Source organism: Loxodonta africana, chromosome 6, assembly GCF_030014295.1.
Source record: "Loxodonta africana isolate mLoxAfr1 chromosome 6, mLoxAfr1.hap2, whole genome shotgun sequence".
In the NCBI taxonomy this organism is placed as follows: domain Eukaryota; kingdom Metazoa; phylum Chordata; class Mammalia; order Proboscidea; family Elephantidae; genus Loxodonta; species Loxodonta africana.
Window position 1 is genome coordinate 8732771 of NC_087347.1, and position 21090 is coordinate 8753860.

A 21090-nucleotide genomic window follows, 5' to 3' on the forward strand; every position below is an offset into this window, starting at 1 on the left:
GCTGGTGGATTTGAACTGCCAACCTTCGGTTAGCAGTCAAGCTCTTAACCACTGCGTCACTAGGGCTCCTTCCAAGTACATAGTGCAAAGTTATTATTCTAAAACCTAAGGGAAGGGAACTCATTCAAGCTACTATGCAACTCAATAGTTCCTCAAACCTAGACTTCTCTGACCCCAAAGTCCATCTTCTTCCCACTCCACCAAGCTGCCTCCTTGAAGATGCTCAAGAAATGCCTTGCCAGTGTCCTCTGCCCCTTATAAGCCTCAAAAATGAGAATAGAGACACAAAAATGAGAAAAATTAAAAAAAAAAAAAAAGTGAGAGAGAGAGAACCATAGCAATTCCAAAAATCTTTAACATTGCTGTCTAAATTTCTAAGGAGTCCTAGATGGAAGAAGATTAAGATTAAATTTGGATTTCTGAACATCTGGTCCAACATTTCTCTGCAAAGAGCACCTGTTAATTAAGGAGACCCTAAACTCACTAGAAAATGCTGTCTTCAAAATTTCATACTTGATACAAAAGCCCATATGTCTACCTTGTATTTCAAACATGACATACACGTTGATTACTCTCTAAAAGGAAACCCTGGTGGTGTAGTGGTTAAGTGCTATGGCTGTTGACCAAAAGGTTGGCCACTCGAACCCACTAGCTGCTCCTTGGGAACCCTATGGCACAGTTCTACTCTGTCCTATATGGCCGCTATGAGTCGGAATCCACTCGACGGCAATGGGTTTGGTTTGGTTTTGGTTTACCCTCTAAAAATGCTCATAGACAACTTCCCTTTTTTTTTTTTGAGGAGAGGGAGGAACCTCACAGTTTTCTTAGTGCCAAATTAACCAGAGACCGTGGCAACTGATTTGAATTCCCTCAAGTGTTGACCGAGCATTAAAGATAGTCATATCACGTCATAACTATCTTTATTGCTTGGTCCCTACTTAAGGGCTTGAGTAGAAATTCAAATCATAGGTATAAAACTAAAAAGCCTGACTCTAGCAATATATGCTGGGAAGCAATTTTAGTGAACAAAACACCAAAAACAAAAAAACCAAACCCGATTCTGACTCATGGCAACCCCACAAGGTTTCCAAGACTATAAATCTCTACGTAAGCAGACTGCCATATCTTTCTTCTGAGGAGCCACTAGGTAGTTTCAAACAGTTGACGTTTCTGTTAGCAGTCAAGCGCTTTCCATTGTTAACTCCTTCCCAAGTTGAAAATGTGTTCTTTGATTATTTTATTAACTCCTGACGTCCCAAAAGGCAGACTTCCCGGTGAACCAGTGCCACCACGGAGTCCCAAAGTTCAGACCATTCCGAGGTCATTCTCCCACGTTACCTTGCAGACCTACTCCTGTCCCACCCATACCTCAGCATCGCAGTTCCTGATGAGGGTGTCCCGGTTGGAGACCATGCCCCAGGCTGCTATGCCAATGGCCACAATGTTCTCCTCAGAGTTCCTGCTGATGGTGTTGTCTCTCACCACCTCCCCAATGTACTTCATCAGGCCATAGTGAGTGCCTCCTGTGAGAATCCAAGCTCCTGTCAAGGAAGGAGAACAGCAAGCACTCAGATGGTGCTGGGTCGTCATTAAAAAATAATGATTCTGGGCTATTAGTTGCCAATGAGTCGATTTCAACTCATGCTGACCTCATGTGTTACAGAGTAGAACTGCTCCATAGGGTTTTCTTGGCTATAATCTTATTACCATGCTTGGTAAAGTAAGGGTCAGTGAAAAAGAGGAAGATCCTCAACGAGATGTATTGACACAGTGGCTACAACGACGGGTTCATGCATAACAACCACTGTGAGGACGGAGCAAGATCAGGCCATGTTTCGTTCTGTTGTACACAGGGTCACCATGAGTCAGACCTGACTCGACAGCGCCTAACAACAACAACAACAACAACAATCTTAACGGAAGCAGATCACCAGGGCTTTTTTCCACTGGGTACGACTGGGTGAGTCGAACCGCCAACATTTAGGTTAGTGGTGCAGTGCAAACCGTTTGTGCCACTAGGGATCTCAGGCCCCAGTCCAGAGCTACTGGATCAGACTCTGTTGGTGTGGGGGCAGGGAATCTGCATCTATAACCAGCCTCTCAGGTGAATATATGGATGAAAAATGCCAGAGCTCTTAAGCAAGTTAGACAGTACTGTACCCTATTCTAAGATCTCTGCCTTGGTCGGTTCATCATGGATCTTCCTGGGATGGTCCTGGTGCCAACAATTTAGCTTTGCTTTATAATTGCACAATTTTGCACAATAATATTTTTATGGCTTACATATGATGATCTCTGCAATGTCAAGGGTTTTGTAGTTTTATTTTATTATTTTATTTTTGTAAAATGAAAGTAAATAAAATACCTACAAAGGTATTCTTTAGCATGATAATAGAATCTAAAGTTGGAAATCATGCTTGTCTAATATGCTACCCATGCAGGAATCCTACCAACACGGTTGGTCACTGGCCTCTCTTGATTAGCTCTGGTGATGGAAGTTCACCTCAGAGCAGCAACATAACACTCTTCTAATGGTTACAAAGTCCTTTTGCTCACTACTGGCTTCCATTCTCTAATTTTACTACTGTCTTCAGCAATAAGGAACAAGTTTAGTCATCTCTTACATAAAAGCCCTTCTCATATATTGAGGTAAATGTGATGCCTTCCCTAAACGTTTCATATCCAATTCCTTCATCCAGTTCTCACTGGATGTGAATTCCAGAGCCCTCAACACCCAGTCTCCTTCCTCTAAACATATTCAGTTGTCAACATTCCTCTTTAAAATGAGGCCACTGGAATTGAACGCAGCACTCCACATGGCCAACACAGAGTATGATAATACTCTCTACTTCCCAGCTCTCTACTTCATTTCATCTAAGTAGAATGTGTGTGCACTCCTCCAGGCCGGGGAGTTCTGTCTGTTTTGTTCTCTGCTGTATCCTCAGGCTAAGGCTTGGAAGAAAGGTCTGATGATCTACTTCTGAAAATTAACCAACGGAAAGCCTATGGACCACAACAGGTGTCCAATATAGCGCTATGATCATGAACATGGCAGAGAAACGCATTTCACTCTTTTGTGGATGGGGTCGCCATAAGTCAGGGCCAACTCAATGGCGACTAACAACATATTCCCAGCATCTAGAACAGCTCCTGGCACATAGCAAGCATTTAATAAGTATTTGTCAGATGATTGAATCAATGATGTATGTTCAGGATTTAGTAGTAAAGTAGCTAAGTTGCTCTATTTTCTAACAAAAGAACTACCTGAAGTGGCCCCCTCTGGCTAGGCAGAAAATTTAGAAGAAATGACCATCTCACTGTTTCCTTTTAATATTAAGAAAATGCCCATATATAAAATAAAACATTGTTTTTTTAGTTCTGTCAGTCAACTAATATTCTTAGTAAAAGAAGTTAAAAAGAAAGTTAACCTAAATAAACTGATGGTCTTTCTAATCATGAAGAAACATCAATCAAACCCAAATTGAGGGACAATCTACTCAGCAATTGGCCTGTGCTCTTCAAAAATGTTATAAAGGTCAAAGAAAGGTTGAGGATCAGCTCCAGATGAAAGAAACTAAAAAGATATGAAAAGCTAAGTGGATTAGCTCCCAGAAAAAATCCAAAACAAAACTCTTTTGCTAATTACCCCAACACAGCAAAATTAGAAAATGGACTGTTTGTTAGATAACAGTATTGGTTAATGTTAGCTTTCCCGGGTTTGAAAATTGTTATTTTGCTGTATAACATCCCTAGCCTTAGGAAATGCACACTGAAGTACTTAGGAGCTAAGGGCCATAATGCCTGCAACTTACTCTCAAATGACCTTTAAAAAAAAAATCACAATCTATGTATATTTACAAAAAGAGATAAGAGAAATGTGGGATAATGTTAATTATTTGTGAATCTAGGAGAAGGATGTATAGATGTTTATTTTTCTTGCAACTTTTCCATAGGTTTGCATTTTTCAAAAAAAAAAAAAAAAGTCTCAAAGAAATGAAATGCTAAGCTGAATATTTCAAGTAAGTAAGCCCAAGCTGGAAACCTTAATGGCATAGCAGTTAAGTGCTATGGCTGCTAACCAAAATGTTGGCAGTTCAAATCTACCAGGCACTCCTTGGAAACTGTATGGGGCAGTTGTACTCTGTCCTGTATGCTCACTATGAGTTGAAATAAACTGGATGAAAACAGGCTTTTTGTTGTTGTTGTTTTTTAAAGCCCAAGTCACTTGTTTTGATCTCAAACAGGTACCTGGTGCTTTCCAACTTCAGGCACTGTCATTATTCCCAAACTGCATAAACAGTAAGCAAATTAATTTTTTCCTTCACCAAAATTACCAGGGTAAATTTTATGTATAGAAATAATAGAATGAAAACCATATAAGATTAAGAGAAACATAGAATGCTATGTTTCCATGCAAGAAAGCACCTCTAGGCTGATTATAAAGTGTGCCTTTGTGAAGCCCTACAGCATGGGCCAGATTTCCCTCCTTTCCACTCATCTGAGGGTGTTCCTTTTAATAAGACACAGATTGAACATGTAGTTCTCAGCAGCATCTGGATTCTGCAGCGTTCACACATGCCAGTTTGGTCTCTGCCCTGCATTCTGCCCGCGCTAGCTTGCTGGGCGCACTGTCGCCTGCCACACTACCGCCAGCCCGCCGGCCACACCTTTCGACTGTGCGATGTAGATCAGCCGGCTGAAGATCTTGCGCATGCGTGGCTTCAGGGCGAAGTTTTTGGCGCCGCCGGTCACGGAAATGACAAGGTTGGGCGTTTTCAGTTGCCAATGCTGGGTCAGCAGCTCGTAGAGGGTCTCCGCGTCCGTGTCACAGGATAAACGGATATACTGTGGGCGGGGAAAGGAAAAGCACGGTGAACGGTCAGGACTTAGTCCCAGACCACCCCCGCCTCCATGGAGGGGCGTGGGGAAAAGGATAGGAGCAGAGCAGGGCTCCAGGAAGAGAGGAGGGGCGTTGAGGTGGGGGGAAGAATAGGACCCGGGGAGGGTCCCAGGAAGAGGAGAGGAGCGTTGAGGGTTGGGGGGAAGGATGGGAGCCAGGGCAATGTGGAAACAGACTGAGGGGGCGAGACACAGGTGGGAGATCTGGAGACAGCCCTGGGAAGAGACGGAGCTAGAAAACTGTTGCTTACCTTTCCTTTCTTCCCCAGCGTCTCAAACTGAATATCCCCAAAGGCATCCGTGGGAAGTTCCTTGGTGTGTTTCTTGTAATTCCATTTCTCGTTCTGGTTGATCTGGGTGCCTTCTATGTGCTGGTTCTGAGTGTAGCCACACTTGCACAGGTTTTCCCTGACCGGAATAAGACATTGAGGGAAGGAACCGATTTCACTAAGCCCACGTAAGTAATTCATCACATTTCGTTGAATAAACCACAAATTATTTAGATTAAAAACACACAAAAAGAAACTTTGCCCTCTGCCAAAAAACCCAAACCCGTTGCCCTTAAACCAATTCTGACACATAGCAATTCCATATGTGTCAGAGTAGAACTGAACTTCACAGGGTTTTCAACAGCTGTAATCTTAAGGCAGTAGATTGCCTGGCCTTTCTTCCACAGCACAACTAGGTGGATTTGAACCACCAACCTTTTGGTTAGTAGCTGAGCCAAAAACTCTTTACGCCACTCCAGCAAGTCTTATTTTCATCATCTCGCTTTTTCAAAAATTATTTTGGTGTCTTATCCCCACTGTTTATTGCCATCCCACTGATAGTCTGGTTCTGAGTTGCATGTCATGGATTGAATTGTGTCCCCAAAAAATATGTGTATCAATTTGGCTAGGCCATGATTCCCAGTCTTGTGTGATTGTCCACCATTTTGTCGTCTGATGTGATTTTGCTATGTGTTGTAAATCCTACCTCTATGATATCGATGAGATAGGATTAGCAGCAGTTATGTTGATGAGGCAGGACTCAATGTACAAGATTGGATTGTGCCTTGAGCCAAACTGTTTTGAGATATAAAAGAAGGAAACGAGCAGAGAGACAGGGAGACCTCACACCACCAAGAATCAAGACCCAGGAGAAAAGCGTGTCCTTTGGACCTGGGGTCCCGGCGCTGAAAATCTCCTCAACCAGGGGAAGATTGATGACAAGGACCTTCCCCCAGAGCCAACAGAGAGAGAAAGTCTTCCCCTGGAGCTGGCACCCTGAATTCAGACTTCTAGCCTCCTAGACTGCAACAATGGGCTCAAGAATAACAACGATTGTGAGGATGGCGCAGGACTGGGCGGTGTTTCATTCCGTTGTACCTAGGGTCTCTATGAGTTGAAACCTACTTAATGGCACCTAACAACAACAGACTGTGAGAGAATAAATTTCTCTTTGTTAAAGCCATCCACTTGTGGTATTTCGACTGTAACAGCACTAGATTATTAAGACAGTGGCGAAAGGAAAAGGAGAACACAGTTCTGATCCAAAGAGGCTAGAGAACAGCACAGTAAGACAGCCATTTGGTCACTGAAGCAACTGGCAAGCTGGAGCCTTCTTGTATCTGAGAGAGCAAAGGAGCACGGGAGCAAGACACAATCACCTCCAAGGGTGACCAAACATCCCGATGTGCCCAGGACAGCCCGAGTTTCCACCTGTTGCCCGAGCATTAGTATAACCAGTGCCTCCCTCACGAGGATCAGTGCCCCAGTTTGCACAATAAATTATGTGGTCACACTAACGGCTAGCAGGCCCACCAGAAAAGGACCCTGGGCTCAAGTCCCTCATCTATCTCCTAGTAGCCACATGACCTTGGGCAAAATACTGAAACTCTCTGGGCCTCACTTGCCTGGTCTGTCAAGTGATAATGACAACTACCTTGTGGAGCGGACATAGTATTAGCAATCAAGTAGGTAAAGGCCCTGTGACATTAAACAAGGAGCGTGACCATTGGCACAGTGGTTAAAGTACTTGGCTGCCAACTGAAAAGTCAGTGGCTCAAACCCACCAGCTGCCCCAAGGGAGAAAGATGTGACAGTCTGCTTCCATAAAGATTACAGCCTTGAAAACCCTGTAGGGCAGTTCTACTGTGTCCTATAGGGTTGCTATGAGTCAGAATCAACTTGGCGGCCATGGGTTTGGTAGCATTAAAAAAAAAAACAAAACTGTAGCCCTTGAGTCAATTTGGACTCATGGAGACCCTGTGTAGATGTTTAATAAATATTTGTTGAATGAATGCATGTGTAAATCCAAGTTGTTCCTCACCAGTCAAACAAATAGACTAGCAACTAAATCTTTCAGTAAAACATTTGGCAAATAAATAGCTGACTCATAAAAGTTTGTACTCTGGCAGAATGACTCAAGATGAATATGCTTATGGCCGTGACAAGACAGAAATCGCTTGGTTTTTCTGAGGTTCATTTTCTAGTTCACACAAAGTAAGGAGACACATTTATTGAGAACTTTTTACACTCCGAGGCACTACAGTGGGTAGTGTATGTATTATCACTGAAATTTTACCAAAACCCGTGAAGTATATTTTTTTATTGTGGTAAGTATATATGTAACAAAACATTTGCCATTTCAACACATTTTACATGTACAGTTCAGTGACATGTAACGTGTTGTGCAACCATGGCCACTGTCCGACCTTGAGGTCTACTTTGATAGATTTTTGGGAGAAGATTAGGTTCAGGAAGGAGGATAATTGGCTCAAGATCGGTTAGCAGGCAGCCAAGCTAAGGTTGAAAACAGAGCAGATTCCAATGCTTCTCCCTCATTCCTAAATCTTCCTCTGATCACTGACTCCATTTGAGTTCAAAACCAAAAAAACCAAACCAGTTGTCATCAGGTCGATTCTGACTCATGGTGCCCCATGTGTGTCAGAGTAGAACTGTGCTCCATAGGGTTTTCAATGGCTGGTTTTTCAGAAGTAGATTGTCAGGACTTTCTTCCAAGGTGACTCTAGGTGGGCTCAATCCACCAACCTTTTGGTTAGCAGCCGAGCATGTTAACCATTCCTTCCACCCAGGGACTCCTCTAGTTCAATAAAAAAAAAAAAAAAACTTTTCCTTTTTTTTTTTTCAATAGAGGTTCAATATTTTCATTATAAACTACTGCACAACTATCAGTTAATAGCTAGACTGTTTCCTCCATTGAGAGCAGGCAGAAGAGAAGGACTGAGAGGGAATAAGGTGAGTAGGAGGTAAAACTAAAACTATTTAATTATATCCAGATAGATCTAATGCTATTCACCTTTGAATTGTGGTGTTGGCGAACAATATTGAATACATGGACTGCCAAAAGAACAAACAAATCCGTCTTGGAAGAAGTACAGCCAGAATGCTCCTTAGAAGCAAGGATGGCGAGAATTCATCTCATGTACTCTGGACATGTTATCAGGAGGGACTGGTCCCTGGAGAAGGACATCATGCTTGGTAAAGTAGAGGGTCATTGGAAAGGAGGAAGACCCTCGAGATGGACTGACACAGTGGCTGCAACAATGGGCTCAAGCCTAACAATGATTGTGAAGATGGTGCAGGACCAGGCAGTGTTTCATTCTATTGCTCATAGGGTCGCTATGAGTCGGAACAGACTCTACAGCACCTAAGTACAACATATCTGATGTAGGAAAGGTCAACGAACGGTGTTCGATCCGTTTACTCACCCTCTTATTAACTGATTAGTAATTGAGAACCTGAGCTACACCCATGGCTTGTATAACCCAGCCTTGCTGTTCTGAAACACAGGAGGCTCAGAATACACAAACACTCAAGTAGGTGGAAGGCCCAAAGTCAACGAGAGGAAGAAAGGGCTGACAGAGGTATCAGTCAGATTGCCATGTGTGCACGTGCACAAAGTAGCCAAAAAGCACTGTAAAACAGCAACATCATTGCCACAGCCACTCAGGTGGGCTCCCAGGCTTCTGGTAATACTGAAGGGAAAGACAGCCTCTCTTCATGACTTTATCAACTTTTGCCAAAGCTAAAAATATAAAACAAATTACATAGCCGTAGGGAACAACTGCAAAGCTACTTGCCAAATTCTTCCAGCTCACACACCATTTCTGAGAATTATCAGATGAAAAGAGCTTTAATAATGAACTAGAGCACATTTGTTTGTTTTGTTATAATGGCTGTTAATAATTTATTTTTAAACATGGAAGCAAAAATGGGAAAAATAGTCGCTTACGTGGCCTTGGAGTCTTTGGTAAAGAAGACACATTCCCGTTTCTTAAAATTTGCTTGAATAAAGTTCACCAAGTCCTTTGGAGAAAGAACATTGGACAAAACATTACTAATTTATTCTCACCCCCTGCTGTTGTTAATGAATACTAAATATGACCTAAAAACACTTCAAAGGCTTTAAGAATCCACCACGTACTCAAAACATTCATCTTTTCATGTCTTCTCAGTACACGAGGTTTTTAAAAAGAGGAATACTTTTAAATTTTTGTAACTAAACAAATTTTTCTAAAAGTTACCTTGTACATAAATGCTACTACACACATACGAATCATGTTGTCCCATCTCTATGGCTACCGGGGAGACTATAAGCATTTGTTAATAGTTTTATACAAATATCAATGCAGTATCTCCATTGCGCTTATGCTTGCTTTTAGAATAAAATATATTCCAGAGTATTCTTCCATCATTGTATTTGTCTCCCCATGGGCAAGATGGACAGAGAGTTAGCAGGCGACCAAGACAAGATTGAAACCAAGGCAGAGTCTGATGCCCCTGCCTCATCCTCACACCCTTCCTCTGATCACCGCCTCCATTCTAGTTCAATAACAAAAACCCAAACCTGCTATCATCAAGTCACTTCTGACTCAAGGGGTATCGGGTGAGGGATACCTGGGACCTAATTCTGAGAAATAATCACAAGTAGTTATAAACCAAAATCTTCCCTTGAGTTGGCAGAAGCAAAGTATTTAGAAACGGGTGGAAAATACTTGGAAAACACCTACAGTCCTCCAACTGGGAGAAGATATTTGCAACATATATTAACCATCATTAGGATTGGTAAGCAGAATCAATGAAGAATTGTAAATCAGGAAGAGTAAGACAGACAGCCCAATGGGGAAATGGACGGGGGACAGGAGCAGGCATCTAATAAAAGAGACATACGAATAACCCATAAATGTCTGAAAAGGAGCTCCACCTCATCAGTTTGGCAAAAATCATAAAGGCAATTAATACCAAGTGTGGGGGGGACTAGGACCGCTGGTGGCACAGGGATTAAAGCGATCTGCTGCTAACCAAGAGCTCAGCGGTTCAAACCCACCAGGCACTCTGAGGGAGAAAGACATGGCGGTCTGCGTCTGTAAAGATTACAGGCTTAGAAAACCTATGGGGCAGTTCTACTCCGTCCCACAGGGTCGCTAGGAATTGAAATCGGCTGGACTGCGGTGGGTTTTTTTGGTTTTGGGGTGGAGGGACTACTTGAGGTGTCAGCCAGGATGCGGATGGACATCAACACAGCACACAGGGAGATGCCTTCTGCTCGCACCCACCGGTCCAGCTCACCCCATAAGCAGGACTTAGGGACATCTTCAGGAAGATAACCCTGAAGGCAACATGGAGGGTGGCTTGGAGTAAAGTGAGAAGGGTGGCAAAGAGAGCAATTTGGAGGCTGTCACAAGGGCACATGGGGACCCAGACTAAGACCCTGGCCATGGAGCTAAAGAAGAGGACTTAGACCCAAGAATCATTCCTGAGGAGATCTGACAGGATGAGAAGCGAAAGCAAAAACAGCAGGGATTAAAAATGCATAAAAGTCAGTTAAGAAATGCATTGTTTAACAACTTATTAAGGTTACGGTTGTAAGCTTGGAAATAGAAATGCTTAAAAAAACGTCTAAAAGAAAATGCTTCTACATTTGGCAAAAATAACTCACATCACAAAACACTGTACGCTGAGACGTGATTTTTTTTTTTAAGGAAAAGTATTGTTCCCCAGATAATCATAATAGCTAAAGTAATGCCGTTCAAATGACAGCGGCATCTGCTGGGTGACACACACGACTCACACTTTCACTGCAGGAGACGTCTGTGCTTCGCGACACGCTGGAGTACAGGGTCCGAGTGCTGTCCAGCGTGCTGTCCTGCGTGCCCTTCCGTCTGCTCCTCATGCTGAACCTGGCTGCCTGGAACGGCATCTGCTCTGCTGCGGAGACCTGTGGGCAGACAAGGTCAAATGTTCGTGCTACAAAGCAAAAGGGGCTTCACTCAAAGCTTTCTCCTTCCACCGTCCGGATCGCTCTGTCCCACCCACCAGAGATGGCTGATAATTGTACCCCCCACCCTGACCACTGCTCTTCTTTCCTAGTTCCACTCCATCCTTCGGGACCCAGCATGAGTTACATCTTCCCTGTTCCCTCATGGAAACCCTGGTGGCACAGTGGTTAAGAGCTAGGGCTGCTAACCAAAAGGCTGGCAGTTCAAATCCACCAGGTGCTTCTTGGAAACTCTACGGGGCAATTTTACTCTCTCCTATAGGGTCACTATGAGCCTGAATTGACTTGATGGCAATGGGGTTTTTTCTGGTTTGTTCCCTCACGCTTGGGTTAGGGCCCCTCCTGGGCACCCCGCCCCCAGGATCCTGCATTGAATGTACCTTACTATAACTTCCCCCACTTCCACTTGCCTGGCTGCCCCACCACACAGGGGCTCTGAGGAGGACAGAAATCATGTCTTCTCCATCCCAGCACATCACATATATATGGTTCCCAGTGGTTACTTGCTAAATTAATGCATATGAAACAAAGGGAATGTACAGGATAAGCCCACCACCTGTCAGTCTGTCGTGCTGTGGTTACTTGTGTGTTGCTGTGATGCTGGAAGCTATGTCACTGGTATTTCACATACCAGCAGGCTCACCCATGGTGGACAGGTTTCAGCAGAGCTTCCAGACTAAGACATTTGAGTGAATGAATACCATTCCCCAAAACCATCCTCCTGTTTGCAAACTACTTCCACTTCGCCTTCCATAACCCCTGGATGCAGAGAGGTCTAAAACATAAAACAGATCACCCTCCCCAACTCAGCTAACTCTATCCCTGAGCCCTCAGCCCAATAGGGCTGTCTCTTCCCTCTGGACTACTAAACCAGACCAGCCACCAAACTCTTTAATGTCATACAGTTGAGAAACTTCTCTAAAAACGGCTCGGAAAGGTTGGTCCAGGCTGCTTAAAACAATGCGTGCTTCTTTTACTTCTCTCCCCAGGCATTTCAAAGGGAGGCCCAGAGTATTAACTGGTACTTTACATACATTATTGTAGAACCGCAGATCAATCCTGTAAGGCATTTACTATAATTCCCATACAGCACATTGCTCCCAAGTAGGGCACCAACAGCAAGGAAATGATTTCATTTGTCTCACAATGAAAAGCTGCTTATCTCATCGCAAAGGGAAAAGTGTATTTTTAATCATGTTTCAGTCCAAACAAGAAGTAAGAAAGCTGTATAAGAGCTGTAAAAAGCTACCCTGTTCTTACATTTCAAATGCCTTTATTAGTTATTAGTTTTTGTGCAGTACAGAATTTGGTCTTGCCTGAAAAGAGGTTTGGCCTTTGCCTTCAGCTTCTGGGAGGTAATCTATGTCATATCTAATAGGAGCGTTTGTTTAGGGTCAGGTCTGGTCATGCCAGAAAGGTCAACTTTGTCATTTAGGGTAGGGGCTCTGGGTCACACGGTTGACCTGGTGATTGAGTTCACTCACATGGACAATTAACCAGTCAGTCATGCCTACATAATGAAGCCCCGATAAAACTCTATGCTGAAGCTTTGGTGAGCTTCCCTGGCTGGCAATACTCCATGTGTATTGTCACACATTGTTACCGGGAGAGTAACTCTTTGTGTTTACAATCCCCACCCCAGACTCTGCCCTACCATTTCCTCCTTTGGCTGATTTTAATTTGTGTCCTTTCCCTGTCATAAACCACAATCATGAGTATTTTGCAGCAGATTTGCCCCATGCAATACACCATTTGATTTCTTGACTGCTGCTTCTATGGGTATTGATTGTTTTTGATTCAGGTAGAATGAAACCCTTGACAACTTCGATTTCTTCACCATTTATCGTGATATTATTGGTCCAGTTGTGCACAGGACTCCAGGATTCGAAGTTAATAGACTGATTCATTCACAACAACCCCAACAACTAGGAGCTTGAGTTTCACATAAAGCTTGGAAACCATGACTTCATGATGCCAAATTAAAATGCAACATAACATTGGGAACCGTGGTGGCATAATGTTTAAGAGCTACGTCTGCTAACCAAAAAGTCAGTAGTTCGAATCCACCAGGTGGCCCTTGGAAACTCCATGTGGCAGTTCTACTCTGTCCTATAGGGTCGCTAAGAGTCAGAATTGACTCGATGGCAATGGGTTTTTTTGTTTTTGTTTTTTAATAACGTAGCATAATATAACCCTGATCTATTCCTCTCATGGTCTCAAAACCTCACCGATATTGCCCCTCGGGTGTTACTGCTTTCCATACACCAGATCTGCAGTGTTTGGCATTCACATAAGAGGCACTGATGTTCCACCTATTTGGAAGGCAGTATAACTGGAAACCCTGGTGGCATAGTGGTTACGTGCTACGGCTGCTAACCAAAGGGTCAGCAGTTCCAGGCGCTCCTTGGAAGCTCTATGGGGCAGTTCTACTCTGTCCTATAGGGTCACTATGAGTCAGAATCGACTCGACGGCACTGGGTTTGGTTTGTTTGTATAGTATAATGCTTAAAAGTATGGGTTTTAAATCTAGGGCCACCCCCTTGCTTTAGCTTGAACTCTGAGCATATTTCTCTAATGAACTCTCAATAAGAAGTAGGAAAGTCAAGTCAAGAAAAATGATACCACTCAACATGTTTGCCTGACACAGGTGAGGATAAAAAATGACCTCCCTAATAAGAATCCAAGAAGCCCTGGTAGCTGAGTGTTTAAGTGCTCGGCTGCTAACCGAGAGGTCAGCAGTTCGAATCTACCAGCCACTCTAGAGGAGAAAGATGTGGCAGTCTGCTTCTGTAAAGATTACAGCCTGGGAAACCCTATGGGGACATTCTATACCTGGTCCCACAGAATCGGAATCAATTTGATGGCAATGGATAATGGTAATAAGAATCCACCAATAACATAGCATCAAGGGTGCACCAGAAGATTTAATGGTAATTGATGACGATAATTTCATGTGACTGATAAACTCAACTAATGACATTAGTCTACTTCTAAAAAATTGTGAGATTGGGAAATGCTCTTAGCTCATAGCACAAGCTAGAGATTCAGACGTGCAGACAAAAATGAGAAAACGTACTTTTACTTAATAATAAAAAATACAATGTCAAGAGGAGTTCAAATAAACACACCAAGAAAGAATGCAACGGCACAGAAAGCAAAACAGAGCAAAACAAAAGCGTAGGTTTGGGAGACAGAAAAAAAACTCCACCACTGCTTAGCACCTTAGCCTCTCTGAGTGTTAACTTCTCGGTCTCTGAAAGAATACATCTCATAGGTGTATTGTGGGGATTAAACAGGGTACGCCTGCCTCAGGCTTGATCTCATAGGTGTATTGTGGGGATTAAACAGGGTACACCTGCCTCAGGCTTGATCTCATAGGTGTATTGTGGGGATTAAACAGGGTACGCCTGCCTCAGGCTTGATCTCATAGGTGTATTGTGGGGATTAAACAGGGTACGCCTGCCTCAGGCTTGATCTCATAGGTGTATTGTGGGGATTAAACAGGGTACGCCTGCCTCAGGCTTGATCTCATAGGTGTATTGTGGGGATTAAACAGGGTACGCCTGCCTCAGGCTTGATCTCATAGGTGTATTGTGGGGATTAAACAGGGTACGCCTGCCTCAGGCTTGATCTCATAGGTGTATTGTGGGGATTAAACAGGGTACGCCTGCCTCAGGCTTGATCTCATAGGTGTATTGTGGGGATTAAACAGGGTACGCCTGCCTCAGGCTTGGCACCGTGCCTGGGTGATCACTTGGTCAATGCTAGTGCGTTTATCATTACTGCTATCAGTGCTATTAGGGCTTCATAAGAAGAGCAAATAAGGTGTAAGAGGAAAAGTAGGGTGGCAGGGAAATGAGTCACACTTGGGTATCATGCCTTCTGCCTCCTTCCTGCACTACGAAAACACCGTGTTTTATCTGCTCAGCTCCTCGATCCTGTGGGGAACGAAAAATTCAAAATAGCCTAACCCACAAAAACCCATTGCTGTCAAGTCGATTCCGACTTATAGTGACCCTATAGGACAGAGTAGAACTAGCCAGTCAGGTTTCCAAGGTTGTCGTCTTTACAGAAGCCGACTGCCACATCATTTTCCCTCGAAGCTGCTGCTGGTGGGTTCAAACCATGGACCTTTCAGTTAGCAGCTGAGCATTTAACCACTATGCTACCAGGGTCCCTTCAAAGTAGCCTAGAGGGGCTAAACAGATTAATATTTAAAAGGGCCCAGAGCTGGTCACAAGAGAAGGAAATGAGAAGATGGAAAGAGGCAGTGAAGAAGGGTGGGGGGCAGTGAGCGAGGAGTGGAGAAGGAGAGAGTGAGGATATGACGTTACTGGGAAAGGACCTTGATGATGAATGAGGCTTTGGGCAGATGGGTGGAGAGCTTCTTTTGGACGTTTCTAGAAATTCTACTCTAATCTTCCTAGCAGCCAAAGCAAAGGGATGAATGTGGTCACTTACAAGCTTCCCAGCATTCAGAGGTGAACTGAGACCCACATTCCCTAAAACAGAGGCCAGAGTATAGGAACTCCCGTAGCCAGGGACGGGGTAGGCCCACGGAGATCTCTGAGGTGATGCAGCAGATATTTATTTGATTGTGGTGGTGGTTACCCCAATGGCCTCTGGTGATACAACTGCCTGGAATTATACACACAAAATAAGAGTCTGTAATACTGGCGAAAGCTGCATGAAGTCTGCAGATCGTACAAATGTCAGCTGCCTGATTTTGATACTGTAGTATAGTTAAGTGAGATGTGACCATTGGGGGAAGCTGGGGGAGGGTACATGGGAGCTCCCTGTGATATTTTTTCAACCTTCTGTGAATCTACAATTATTTCAAAGAAGAAAGTTAAAAGGAAGATTTCTGTGTAAAAGAACACCAGGCGGCATGGTGAGAAACATCCTTGGCACACCTCGTGATCCATTCAGCACTAGTAAGTCATTTGTGTGGCTATTTCTTATAACGCCCCTGAATGCAAATTGGAGATACACCACTAAAGTAAAATTCAGGGAAGCAATTCTATGGAAGCCCAAGTAATGGGACCCCAGTATAGAGACACGGGAGAGCGTGACCTGATGTAGGACTAACTTGTTTAACTGTAAAACCTTCGCTTTCACATTTTCATCAATATCTCAATGATTTTTATTCATGGTCCTTAGGTCCCTGGGTGGTGCAAATGGTTTGTGCTTTGTTACTAAGGTTAGTAGTTCGAACCCACCCAGGGGCCTCAGAAGAAAGGCCTGACGATCTACTTCGGAAAAATCAAGCATTGGCAACCCTATGGAGCGCAGTCCTACTCTGTGACCCAAGGGGTCGCCTTGAGACAGAACTGACTTGACAGCAACGGGTTTATTTTGGGGGGGCGGGGAGGGTTTACTCTCAAAGATTACAGATAGGTGTGATGAACTTAATGAGATCCTAATAACCACCATGGAGATTACTTTGCTAAACGTTTAAAACAAAACGGACTCTTGAAACTACCGTTCAACTTTTCAGAACTTCACAATAGGTGGTGAAGACATTAACTACCAGACATACCAGGAGGAAGAGTAGTTCCAAGCTGAAGACCAACATCTTCTCCAGCTTCCCACCCAGGGAAGTGCGTGTTTGCTGGGTAGGCTAGACCGATGTCGGGATTCCGGGCACGTCAAAACTCAGATAGCTCGGCCTCACCTCATGTACTCAGCAGGGCCGAGAAGTCTGCATTTCTAACAAATTCCCAGGTGCTGGAGATGTTGTAGGTCTGGGGACCACACACACTTTGCGAAGCACTGGGTTAAACTGGGATGCTACAAATAACACCAATGACCCCCTCATTCTTAGACTGCAGTGAAGTGTTTTCAAAGCTTGTAACTAAATCTTTTTGAAACCCAAACATGTGTTGGACAGAAAGTTTAGGATGTGGCATCATGTGAGTTTTGGCTTAGTTTTCTATACTCAATCTTGAATTTATGAACAATACAGTTGGTCCTGCCAGCACATCAAATACACACCTTCATCAGGCCAGGAAGACTGTCCAAGTGCCAATAATAAGCCACAGCTAGCTCTTAGGCAATGCTTACTACGTATGGGCCAGGCACTGTGTTTCCCTTTTTGCATGTGTCCACTCTTCAAAAACCAAGACACAGAGATGCCAAGTAACTTTCCCAAAGTCACACAGCATATAAACAGAGGAGCCAGGAGTCAAGATTCAGGCAGGCTGACCTGAGAGTCCAACTCTAAACTTTAAGCTACACTGACTCTTTGTGGAAGGCTGGGTTGTTGTTTTCACTATATTAATACACCATCAAATTTTAAATAAGGGATTACAAACCTCATTTTGCTTGTTGGAGGAGAGGTGGGCCATACATAGTGTTATTGTTATTGCTTACGAATAATTGTGAATTCTCTGGAAGTCACCATTAACAACAGAATACCTTGGTATCCTGTCAGCCCAACGCAAAAATAAATCAGTCTGCTATGCTAGTGACCTAATCCAAAAACGGCGTTCGGCATGTTTTTTTTAATAATATTTTATTGTGATGTACGTGAAAGTTTACACTGCAAACTAGGTTCCTATTTAACAATTTTTATACAAATTATTTGGTGACATTAGTTACATTTTTCACAATGTGTCAGCATTCTCGTTATTTCCATGCTGGTTATTGTGTTTCTATTAATCTAGTTTCCCTGCCCCTCCTTACCGTCTCATCTTTGCTTTAGGGTGAATGTTGACCATTTGCTGTCATACAGCTGTTTATTTAAGGGAGCGCAGTACTCATGGGTGATATTGTTTATTTTATAAGGCAATCTATTATTATTGGGATGAATTGGCATGTTTTTAAAATTGCCTTTTAGCCTGCGGCCAGGCCAGGCCTAAGATGTCATTTTCAGCAGGCTGTATAGTTCAAAGTCTCCTTACAGCAAAACGGAGTAAATGAGGTGGTCTGCTTGTGTAATGCCGAAGGAGAGAGGAACTGAATCGTTTTAAGAGTGCTACAAAGGGCCCTCAAACAAAAACCCAGCCAGCTCCACTCTCGCTCCCATCAATTATTCACTATAATGCTGAGTGTGACACCTGCAGAGACATCAGATATAAATGACACCATCTGGAGAAATCTTTTCAATTCGCGTTTTGGTACGTGCAAGGGTTACAAAGACCTGAAAGAGTTCGCGTGCACTTCTGCATCAACGTCTCATTCACCACCAGGGAAGAGCTGAGCTTTGTTCTGTTGGAAGCATTACCCTGTCTTTCTCACTGACTCTGCCAGCCAATTGTTAAAAGTTTGAGCAGATAGGTAAAACCTGGCAAAATGACAAACGTCAGTGGAAACCCCTAAGCCATTGATTTCAATGCAGTCTGCCCCAGGGAGTAGAGGTGGGTAGTGAGAGGCAGAGTACCAGGCCAGGGCTGTGCTCTAAGGTGCTAGTTGCTGAGAGCTGCCTAGAATTAGGGGAAAGGCAGGAGGTCCCTACGGTGCCTGGAATCCTTCTGTCTTCACCCAAGTGGGAAGAAGAACATTGATTCCTAGGCACGACAAAAATATATATAGATATTTGATAATGAATGCAATGACTTTGTTCCAATTTTTTTAAGGGTATATAAAACCAAAGTCACCAGAGTTCTTAACACACTCAAGATATTGACGAGCTAAAACTCCTATCATTACTGAGTATGTTTTTATTCACAAAGATAGAATACAAACCAAAAAAAAAAAAAACCCACCGCTGTAGAGTCGATTCCGACTCATAGTGACCCTATAGGACAGACTAGAACTGCTCCATAGAGCTTCCAAGGAGAGCCTGGCAGATTTGAACTGCCGACCTCTTGGTTAGCAGCCATAGCACTTAACCACTACACCACACCACCAGGATAGACTCAGGAAATAACCATTGCCTTGTTTGCAGCTTATGAAGCTTAACATCGAAAAAGTGATGATGGCAATAACGGATTCAAAAATAAATAGAAGTTAAAACCTTTAATTATTCATCCAAACTCTCAGTGTTGCTGTGTTGCTACTAAGTAATACAATGAGCACACTTCAGCAAGCTGAAAAAGGTGAATGAGGCAGAGTTCATAAAAATCAGCTAAATATACTTTTTTTCTAAAAGAATATTTACTTTCTCAACGAATGGTGGCTTGATGTTAATATATGTTTCACCAGGGCCTTGATTTAACAAAAACCTGTTCCCTGTAAGTTCAAGAACATCGAGTTCATTTGCAGAGTTAAGACGCCAGTGAATTTTTTTTAATAAAGCTCTTTTGAGGAAATTTCTGACATCTATCAGTCGGGGGGAAAAAAAAAATCCTGAAATTATATAATTCAAATCATGCAGATATCTAGCAAAGATTTGTACATTTTTAAATAAATCCAAGTGAGTACAAGGTATATAACCATGAACTTGCATTTTGCTTATCCTCACGTCTTTTTGAAGCCTTCAAAATTTTGCCTCCTGTTAGTTTCAAGCCTTCCTGAGAAAACTGAATGATGTACCCATCTCAGAGACACTAAGCTCACAGCCATCTTACAAGTTACAACAATTGCAACCTCTATGGAGAGAAGAAAAGTTGATAACGTACCAGTAGAGCGTTATCGAACAAGGTTTTCTTCCACCCCAAAGTTCCTGCTTCTCTTAGCTACTTGCAGGAAGGAGAAGGTTTTTATAACTTGAGCTTCCTAAGCCCCACCTTCTCTACCGAGGTTCTTCTAAACCGAGGAACAAAAAAAAAACTTAAGCCACTGAAAGGAAACTCTAAAAGCCACAGCAATACTGTAGCAATTTAGCCACTGAATAGGAGTGAGAAATGCATAATTACAGGACGAAGGATCTTAAATGCTAATGAAATGATAATACAAAATGCCCACTCTTGGTCTACCCCTAATATCATAGTATTAAATTGTACTAAAACTTAATTCCTACAATTAGCAGCACATTTTAAAAAACCGCAAGTGAAATAGAAAATGCTCGTTATAGGTGACAGATTAATTAATAGATCAAAAGCTTTTCGTTAAGATTAGGAAAAAAGAGTTGAAGAGAGGAAATTTGACAAACATTGTTTTTCCGCAGATTTCATTATCTTTCTCCACGCGAACATACATACAGCGTCAGGCTAGCTAGGCAGGGCTGGCATGGAAAGTGAGCCATGCTAGCCCTATTCATTTACAGTTATTTCCATGCCTCCTTTTTTTTAGATGAAACTTTGTAACAATTCTACCAGGAGAGAAGGAGTAGTAATACCAGTGAGCAAATTCCAGTCACTTTACTTAAAGGACGTACAGCAAATAGAATAGTTTTGTAACTAATGCTAATTGGGTGGTGGTTATTATTTTTGTTACATAATTGTATATTAAGTGTATGATACAGACATAGGTGGATATAGGATGTCATAATGTAAACGTTACCTACCACACATATAAATGCAAAACAAAAAACAAAACAAAAAAAAACCTGTTGCTGTCAAGTCAGTTCCAACTCAAAGCAACCCTATAGGACAGAGTAGAACTGCCCAGTACGGTTTCCAAGGAGTGCCTGGTGGGTTTGAACTGCCGACCTTTTGGTTAGAAGTCGTAGCTCTTAACCACTATACCACCAGGTTTTCTTATAAATGCAAAGGGGTTAGAAATTAAACCAATTTTTTTTGTGAAGTCAGTGAGATCTGAGCAACGTCTGAAAGGATGAATGGGATGGAATTAATAGTAGTGGCACCTCCTACAGAAAATATATTTAATTCTGAGAGAAACCCCCCTTGACAAAGAGAAACAAAAGACTTAAGGCAGAAATCATAAACTCAAATACTCCAAGGATCAGACAGGTAACAATAATGAATGGAGTGACCAAGTGTGATGCAACAGGAAAGGGTGGGGACTGTGGAAAACTGGAAATAATGCATCTGAATGAGAGTCTAAGTAAGAAAAGACCAAGCGATA

At 42.9% G+C, this 21090-nt stretch overlaps 1 protein-coding gene across 2 annotated transcripts in view; it reads right to left on the reverse strand.

Moving 5' to 3' along the window:
* The window catches only part of TRPM8 (transient receptor potential cation channel subfamily M member 8), a 96090-nt gene extending 76311 nt beyond the window's left edge, over nt 1-19779 (reverse strand). Inside the window, exons 1-6 of one of the 2 annotated variants that reach the window (XM_064286512.1) lie at nt 19743-19779; nt 10975-11121; nt 9136-9209; nt 5151-5307; nt 4668-4845; nt 374-1541 (exon numbers count right to left, since the gene is read on the reverse strand). In XM_064286512.1, coding sequence (XP_064142582.1) covers nt 1348-1541; nt 4668-4845; nt 5151-5307; nt 9136-9209; nt 10975-11103 — 732 coding nt within the window. In that variant the 5' untranslated portion in view covers nt 11104-11121; nt 19743-19779 and the 3' untranslated portion in view covers nt 374-1347. Of the gene's footprint in view, nt 1-373; nt 1542-4667; nt 4846-5150; nt 5308-9135; nt 9210-10974; nt 12158-19742 lie in introns of those variants that run through there. The other variant, XM_023557703.2, reaches the window with a different exon arrangement.
* Nucleotides 19780-21090: the final 1311 nt, after the last annotated feature.